The following is a 9,412-nucleotide window of genomic DNA, read 5'->3' on the forward strand; positions in this document are numbered from 1 at the left end:
TCCTTATAAGGGTACTGAGAGTATATTGTTTACATATTTCAAATTGTATTTTGTGTATATACTTGCACATTCACATACTACTTTATTCTGTTCTATTCTACAGTCCATGCACCTGCCAGCAAGGTGTCTTCTGTTTAAAGATGGGTGCTTTGGCTTATTCCTACACACAGTTCCAACCATGGTCAATTTTCTCTGAAGAAGCTTTGTGCCAAGGGCATTCAATGTGAAGAAAGTGTTGCACCGTATTGTCTATTTCTGGAGACCAGCTGTCATTTGGGGTACAATGTGTCTGCCCTGATTTCTTTCAGGCTGTGCCCCAGCAGTTTTGCCTGTGAAGACCTACATATTCCAGGCATAGCTTGTACTGGCATCACAGGCTGCCCAGACTTTAATGTCATGCAGTGTTTGACAGGGTTACTGTGCATGAATTGTTTGAAGGTCAACATCCTCTGAACCGGATCAGGATGGTATATTAATGGCAGTCTTTTCACCCATTTTCCCCCCAAAGTCACAGTTTTTTTCGTGTTCTTGCCTGGCAGGTCTCCTTGACATCAAATCGGATAACCATTGACAATTTTGGAAAATTGCACTGTGGTATGGTGGCCCGAAAAATCACCCTAACTGATTCAGAACTTCATAGCCTAGTTGTGGCTTCATTGTGAGATTTGTAGATTTGTCTGTCCATATATATATAGATAGATAGATAGATAGATAGATAGATAGATAGATAGATATAGTGCTGCAGATGTGTATTTTTTTTAAGTTTCAGACCTTCAGACCCCAGCGTCACTCCGTCCACCGCAGATAACTGTGACGTTCTACACACGTCTGCTCCGTCACTATGGCTGCAAGAGACGCGAGATGGTGAGAGTTTGCTTGAATAAAATTAAACAAGTATATCCATAATACCTCTTATCTGACGTTCATTAGTCTAATAACAGAAACGGCGTATGTTATTTTCATATTTGGAGCTATTTGGTTCAGTATTTTCTCTGAAACGAGGAGGATTAACAGGAGAACCCATCAGCTGCCTTCATTCAGGGTTGGTATAGCTGCTTAGATTTATATAAGTTAACGTTAAATGTATCACGCCCAATTACACGGCAAATAATACTTTTTGAGGTTAATTGAATGTCAGTGTTGTTACTGGAAAAGAAGCAGTATTTCATATTTCATATCTTGCTGTCGAGAGATCATCCATCTGGACATGCTGCTAAAATCCGATTGAATGCAGTGCAACGCAACTGTTACTGTAGTTTGAACAGCCTCGAATTAACTGTCTCAAGAAACTCTTCACAACTGTTCCTTTAGTTTGACCTGACTTCCATGTCCTGCCTTGTCTTTCAGAAACAACATCCCTAGTTTATAAACCTATTTCACGGTGGTCCACGCCAAACGTGGTGAACATGGTCAGCGCCTCCTGGGACGGGCTGAACTATTCCCACCGACAGCTGCACTCTTAAGAGGGCAACGTGGCCACCAGCGCCTCACTTATCATGCAGGTGAGACTAAAGTACCGTTTGAGTCCTAATAAAGACTGATGAATATACAGTGTCTAAATGCTGTCACTGAATTATTGACACTGTTTTACACTATTTATTGTTTCACCTTTATCCCAAGATCATAATTAACTTTTTTTTTTTTTTTTTCCTGACAGGCAGCCTGGTGTGTCCTGCCCTCAAGAGATCTTCTTGTTCTCACCTCTCAGAAGGGAATCCAGGTAGGTTGAGTGTTATGCCATGCTATTAAAATTGTTTATTTGCCCAGGAAACATGACTTGAACTATTTTTATTCATCAGATGTATGAATCGGATGGATCCATTATGGTCTATTGGCATGCACTGGACACACCAGAGTTCCCTACTGGTCAGTGCACACTTTCGTGTCTCTGTAAATACAGTAAATGTGTTCATTCTTTTTCTTTCTTTATTTTCACATCCTTTGAAGAAAAAACTGTGGGAAATAGGTTGTGACCGCTGTGTACCTGTCTGACATTGTCTGTTGTCATTTTCCAGCAAAGGCAGTGTTTGCCCGAGGAATTGCAGCAGTGCAGGAAAAATATATTTGTGTAGGTGAGTGGTTTCATCTGTCAGCAGTAGCTATATAGGAAACTATTCTAATCCATTTACATATTTGCTTAGTATGTGTACTGAAAGTGCCCTTTTCAACTCCACACACTTCCTTCAGGGGTCTCATCTGGCTCAGTGCTTGTGTTTGACGTTCCCAGTAAAGGCAGTAACATCACCCTGTCTGAGGTTTTGGAGGAACACAAAGAGGCAATCACAGACATGGCCTCTGAGTGCTCAGGCAATCTGGTATTAACTTACAGTAACTTTCATATCAGTGCTATTATTGTAATCCATAGGGCAAATGCTATTTATAGGTTGTTGGATTTTTGTTGTTGTTGTCATGTTTGGTTAAGTTGGTTTAAGTTACTGGTGGCTCAAGTGTTTTATTATTGAACCGATTTCTTTTTTTAGGAGTGTATTGCTGATTTAGTTAGTGCTGATGACTCTGGCCTCATCTGTGTGTGGAAATCAGGAGAAGATTTTCAACTGCTCAACAAGATCCCTGGTTTTGAGTAGGTTAGGAATGAACACTCACTATACAAGAGACAATACAAGAGACAATTTCGCAAATTAAATTAAATTTAAATTAAAAATTAAATAAATTGTATGCATTTAGCAGACGCTTTTATCCAAAGCGACTTACAGTGCATTCAGGCTATACATTTTTTTTCACCAGTAGGTATGTTCCCTGGGAATTGAACCCACAACCTTTGTGCTGCTAATGCAATGCTCTACCACTGAGTCACAGGAACAAGCAAATAATAATTTGTTTTTTTTTTTGCTTCCTGAAAAGTTTTCTCCGGATCCACGAACAATTCGTAAACCTCAGAATTGAGGTTCATTTACACATTCGTTGATTATTAGTAAAATCCCCGCCCATAAATTACAACAACGTGAATTATGTGTACAGAATCCTGTAGGATCTTTTGGACTTCTTTCTCAGGTTTGGCTCCAATATATTACATGAATGCAAAATAGTAATTGGCCATCTTTCTAACAAAAATGATATAATTAAAGTGCTAAGCTTGAAGATTAATGCTGGTGCTCAAAATAGTAGTGTTCTATGATAAAATCAAAAACAGACGGTCTCATTTTTGTTTAGCAGTGAAATGTATTTTCACATACATCTAATTGGATAACTAATTAATTGTGTTTATATATATTATTATGGTAAATGTTATCAAAATGCAGTGTCATCGGCTTTCCTAAAAGAACATAAAATGCACCTTTTCATTAATCTGAAAATCCACGTCAGAAAAATTTTCAGAAAAACTAATCTGCTTGTGTTCCTTGAAAGAGGCCCACTATACTTATACCAATGCATAATTAATATAATATGTATATTATTACATATCTTCTTCTCTCAGTACGAGTTGTTCTTCAGTAAAACTCTGGAAGGGCACAGTCATTGCAGGCTATGGGACGGGACAGATCCGTCTGTATGAGGGGGTCACAGGTATACTGCATGCAGAGGTCACTGCCCATGCACGATGGATCTACTCGCTGGACATCGCCCCGGTCACTGGACTGGTGAGAGAAAAACTATGTATACAGTCTGTATGTCGCACAGTTAATGTATGCAACTATACGTATGCGCATGTTAAGTAGTAATTAAGTCAAAACCGATTTAAATAAGTTATTTAACTAAATCTGTTTTGATGAACACAAATAGATTTAATTAATTGTATTCAAATGTATTTTATTAAAATGGTAAACTCTCATATACTGATATTGTTTTCCTTTGTTCAATGAAAAAGCTGACCTCTGCAGCAGAAGACTCCTGGGTTAGAGTGTGGCATCTGAGCTTGACTCCAGAGACTAATAGTGTAGAGGTTAAACCACTCACAGACACAAACAGTACACTACCGTTCAAAAGTTTGGGGTCAGTAAGATTATTTTGAAAGATTTTAATTATATTACTCCGCAAGATGCATTAAATTGATCAAAAGTGACAGAAAATACATTTCTAAATTGAATGTTATCTCTAATTCAAGTAAATGCTATTTATTATCTATTTATTAGTTTTCTGTTCGAAGAATCCTGAAAAAAAAAATTCCCACAAAAATATTAAGCCGCAAAATGATTGTCATTAATTCATTATTAGTAATAAGAAATGTTTCTTCAGCAGCAAATCAGCATATTAGAATGATTCCTGAAGGATCACTAACAGTGACACTAAAGACTGGAGTCATGGTGAAAATTTCAGCTTTGCCATAACAGGAATAAATGACTATTTATTAAAAAAAAACTATTCAAATAAAAAAATGAATTGTAGTAATATTTTACAATATATTACTGTTTTTACTATATTTTTGATCAAATCTCGGTGAGCATAAGAGACTTTCAAAAACATTAAAAATCTTACCGACCCCAAGCTTTTGATCGGTGGAGGACATGCACTAGAACTGCATTAGTAGTTTCATTAAATGAACATTCATTGCAAAGCATTTTGTGTGTTTCAGCTGATTTCAAATGTTCTCCCACATTTTTCACTGTCCTTTCTAGATTGAGCACATGTACAATGAGTGTGTGACTGATACACAGATCTGTGGAGCCAAGTTCTGTGACGGGGATGGCTACGCCTTTGCAGTGACTGGCTATGACTTGAGTGAGGTCATCCGCTACACGCAAGCCTAGTCAGGAATACAGCATGCACTTCTAAGACAGTCCCATTGGTCATATGAGGATCGCCTGCAGAAGGAAGGTCATGTCTTGACAATATATTGGTGTGCAGTCATGATAGGCAGGGTCAGGCTGGAGTGAATGTTCTTCTAACTTCTTAGGCACTACATGACTACACTACATGCCTAAAAAGCCACACTTCAATCAGGTGACTGTGTTTAGTACGGTATGTCTACATGATTGGCAGTTGTGCCAGGTATAATTTACTCTTTTTGTACTCTGATATTAAGGGAAAATACATAACGTTGGTTAAACAGAACATGTTGATCTGGAAACAAAGCATTAATATGATCAAATGTTAGAAGGGGTTGATCTGTTAGTGTTTTGCTTCTCACAAAATTAGTTTAGTAAATGTATTTACTAAAGTGTTACTGAACAATTTCATTACCTCATTGAACAATTTTGGGTGTGCAATTAATTCAGATGGCATGTAATCATATTTGTGGTTCAGAAAACAAAACATATCAAAATTGTTTGTAAAGTATTTATTCATTATGAATATTAAATAGTGCAGAGGCTATTTTTTCCAAGTGAAATTATAATGTTATTTATATTTGTCTACAAATAATTGCATTGTATCTAGGATCGTTATTTCAGCTTGATGTTAAACCACATATTTTATATTTTGTGTTGTTGTCAGTTTTTGCTATTTTCTGTTTCTTTCTAAACAATTGTCAGGGACAATTCAGCAACTAAAAAAAGCAAAAAATAACTTGTTTACTGTGACTTTTATTGCAATTAGAAATGTACATTATATGTACACCTATTTGCATTGTTTTGACCGTTCTTTGTAGATCCCACCTTGCATGCCACGATTGGTCGATTATGTACAATGCCTGCACGCAAGCTACTTTTCATTATATTCAGCATGTATGAAAACAAAATCAAAACCCAGACATTTTAGGTCATTTAGAATTTCCTGCCAGGACACATTTAGTAAAAAGAGGACGAATGGTCACCCTATGTTTGCAGTGGGTTTTAACGGTCCTCAGGGTTATCTCTGTGTAACCTTAAAGCGTGGAGTGAATAGAAAATTATTTAGATCAGCTTCATGCCAATTTTCTTTCAAGAGCAAATTTGTAAATAAGGAGCATTTTCGACCATAGTAATATATTCATCACCATTAACTTTTGTCCATTTGTGCCTCTCTGTTAAGCTATAAAAAAGACAGGAAGACTTTGATTGTCATATGTGTCCTTCATGCCATGAGGCCCTCATGAGTCCTTGTCCTTGATTTACGCCCTGTTATCACACTAATGTTTTTTTGTCATTACATCTTTCATCTATGCAGGTTCCTGTTTTTATAGGTCAAAGCAGAACACCAGAGGAATGCAGATTATCACATCAAGCTGTTCTATCAGTAACCCACTAAAATATCTGCAATGCTCACTTGACTGTATTTCCCCCATAATATTTATGTCCATAATTCTGTTGTTCTGTTATAGTATTATCCACACACGACCTCCCATTTCAGCTTGTTGTTGATAAAATGTCTCTTATGTAAGTCTTTTAACTTTGTCCTATGGATGACACTGAGTGTGCCCTATATCTGTTATGAAGAGAGCGTGAATATCAATGACACAGAGGAGCAGATCTAATGGGAGAATCGACTGATGACCGTCAGATTTGATGGTGGACAGAGAGGGAGGGAGTCCAGAGGGCATCAATGAGACCTCCGTTGGCTGTGGGTTTAATGGAATTATGTAACACTGCAGTGCAGCACAGAAGCACAACAAGCGATATGTGTTTAAGGTCATTGTGTTTAGTGGGATCTGTGGTAATAAAAACTATGGCTGGTCTACAGGCCATGTCAAATTCAATAGTTCTCTCCAGACACATCAGATCTGTGGCCTCTGGGGAGTCACAGTGTTTGCAGATGGGGACCGCCAGTCGGCATGGCACGATGCAGTTCCAGAGGACACAAGATGCTGATTTCACTTTAGCAGAAGTTAAAAACAATATTTTTTTTCTGTGCTTTCTATGCATGTCATGTGATGTTTCTTCTATTATGGCCACTTTTATTTCCAAGGAAATCATTTTTATTATAAAATTTCAGCTTCTCTCTTTTTGTTGTAAGAAGGTTACATTATAACAGTCTTGGAAACTTTTTCTGGCATTTTCAAAATCAAATTAATTTTTTTTTACTATTATTATTGTACCCTTGACTCAGACCCAGAAAAATCAGTAAGAGAATGTTGCTGTGCATAATTTCCAGTCAAGAGGTAATGTTGTCAAATTATGCAGAAATTGTTATATTTTGTATGTAGGCTACATAAAATAGTATCTAGACATTATAGCAGGCAAAAGAGTGCTATTTTATCAAAATCTTTAAATTACATTTTAATAACAAAATGCTGTTTAACACAATACATCAATGTGCTGGAAATGATGTTTTAAAAAAGACAAAAATAAAAAATATATATCTTTGGATACATGTATATACACTGTTTGAAATGAATGTGTTTTAAGAATGTGAAAGTCAGCATGAAATGAAATTTCCCCCTATTTTCTATAAGCATTGATTTTTCACTCATCAGTGCATCAAGGTACTATTATAGTTTTTTAAAAAACAAATTTTGAATTAATTTTTTCCATTTTTATTTTAAGTAAAATTTTTAAGTTTTAGTGATTTTTTTTGTTTTTGCCATTTTTATTAGTTATTGTTTTTTTAATGTATATAGTTTTTATTAATTCAGTTTTGTTTGTAGTTATTTTAAGTAAATCAAGGTTTTTTTAATATTATATATTATTTCAGTAAATCTTTATTTAAATAACAGAAAGGTTTTGAATGGTTTTAGTTTTAGTTAATAACCCTGATCCATGCACGTGTTTCTTCTTTTCTTTTCTTTTCTTTTCAAAAAGATGTCATAGTTGGATCTTCCCCATGAAAACGACAGACTTATTTCTGGTACCATATGCAGGACTTCTCCAATCATTTAGTCCTCCTAAACTCCACTCCTTTCTTACAATCAACAACGAATGGATAAAACCAAGTCCCACCCTACATTTTTCTTCTTTCACTCAGATGTACATCACAATACAAAAGAAAAGAATCTAATTAGCTATGGGAATTAAATAAACATGCATTAGTTGTTTGCTTTGTACTGGCTTCCATAGTATTATAAAAGCCAATAGAGACCAAAACAGGCTCATTAGGCTGAATGGAATATATTTTGAGGCAAGATTGTACATGTTTATTCATGTAAATGTGATGGGGAGAGGGTTTCGAGGACGGCACAGACGCAAATGACCACAATTATAATACTCCGCAGATGCACATGTCTTTTTATTCATGAAGAAGAGATTGAACTGGCATTGAAGTGTGCACAATAATGTGTCCATGTAAAACATGACAGTTTATTCACTTTCTATCCTGCCTATTTGTCATCATTTTTAGCAATAACCAAACCCAGTGACCCTGCTTTGATGTTCAGCAAATAAAAGCCACCCGACGCATCCCATTAATGTGAATAATTAATTTGGAGATGCCTGGATGGAACACGTGGCACTCGCTCCCCCTCTCAAGACTTTCCAAAATCTATCGGCCTTAGCATTGAGCCTGCTGGGAAAGCTTCGTCACACAGGGATTGGCAAAGTAATTCCTCACCAGTCTGGAGCTGAGGAAAAAACAGACGCAAGGAGGAAATTAGGGAAAAGTGTCTCCTGAAAATAGTTCATATAAATAGACTGGAATCAGCAGGAGGGGGAAGTGGGACTTGGATCAAACACACAGTCAAATACTGGATGAGAGAGATTGGCTGGAGACATGGAGGGATTGAAAGCAGAGTGAGAAAGAGGTTGACACCATGCAGATGATTCATCTGGTCATCTCGAGAGTGAGACGTGTGCACACTCCACCCGCTCCAACAGCTGCTCCCGTCTCCTCTGCTGGGTGCTGTGAGAACAGGATGGAGAGTGAGCTGTTTTAAACATTGGTGTGTCCTACCCATGGGGCACTGCAACAAAACAAAAGGCATCTCAACTCTGCCTTTGTCAATGATTTCATTTCTCAAACCTTTACATTTTTCTCTGCATTTTATTCTAGCGTTGTTACAAACAAGACATGTGGCAAGAAATAATTGATCATCTGAAAAATATAACTATAACGTTGTGACACAAACTCTCAAGTCAGTTTTACTATAATTAATTTGTGATTGACTGTCACTCTGTCTCTCTCTCATAAAAAAAAAAAAAACATTACTAAACTGTCAGTCGGGTGGTACCCTTTCAAAAGGTACTATTGTACCTTTAAGATACTAATATATACCATTTTGTGGTAAATAAGGTACAAAGATATACCTTAGGGTTTCGTATACCTTTTTTCTGAGAGTGTGGCTACTGTGATGATGACTTCTTCTCTAAAATGAGCCGTCCAGTCATACATTGTGACCCCAAAAAGTATTTGAACACTTTTGGATGTTTAAGTCACACTTAAAAAAATAAAATTAATTCCATTACATGCATCAGACCAAGTTGCATCTGCTATTTAGCCATTTTTTAAGTCAACAAGGTTGAGAACCACTAACTTAAGAGGAGGTGTATAAGCTCCGTGGAGATCCCTGTAAAGACAAATATAGAAAAGTGACCAAAAATAACCAAAATAACTAGGGATGCACGATATATCGGCCACCATATCGGTATCGGCCGATAAATGCTCATTT

At 36.7% G+C, this 9,412-nt stretch overlaps 1 protein-coding gene and 1 long non-coding RNA gene across 4 annotated transcripts in view; one reads left to right on the plus strand and one right to left on the minus strand.

Annotated features, from left to right (window-relative positions):
* Positions 1-840: 840 nt before the first annotated feature.
* LOC107553582 (WD repeat-containing protein 54-like) lies at positions 841-5,296 on the plus strand. Its single transcript, XM_016235850.1, has 10 exons — positions 841-1,042; positions 1,348-1,502; positions 1,658-1,720; positions 1,800-1,866; positions 2,016-2,072; positions 2,188-2,315; positions 2,481-2,581; positions 3,437-3,599; positions 3,827-3,901; positions 4,575-5,296. The coding sequence occupies exons 2-10, from the start codon at positions 1,497-1,499 to the stop codon at positions 4,704-4,706; spliced, it is 792 nt and encodes a 263-aa protein (XP_016091336.1). The 5' UTR covers positions 841-1,042; positions 1,348-1,496; the 3' UTR covers positions 4,707-5,296.
* Positions 5,297-8,022: 2,726 nt separating this feature from the next.
* LOC107553583 (uncharacterized) overlaps positions 8,023-9,412 on the minus strand; it is a 9,761-nt gene continuing 8,371 nt past the window's right edge. For all 3 annotated transcript variants that reach the window (XR_001604973.1, XR_001604974.1, XR_001604975.1), the window contains exons 3-4: positions 8,557-8,707; positions 8,023-8,368 (exon numbers count right to left, since the gene is read on the minus strand). This is a non-coding gene — a long non-coding RNA (uncharacterized lncRNA). The remainder of the gene's footprint in view (positions 8,369-8,556; positions 8,708-9,412) is intronic.

Source organism: Sinocyclocheilus grahami, unplaced genomic scaffold (assembly GCF_001515645.1).
Source record: "Sinocyclocheilus grahami isolate Dianchi unplaced genomic scaffold, SAMN03320097.WGS_v1.1 scaffold475.1, whole genome shotgun sequence".
Taxonomy (NCBI): Eukaryota; Metazoa; Chordata; class Actinopteri; order Cypriniformes; family Cyprinidae; genus Sinocyclocheilus; species Sinocyclocheilus grahami.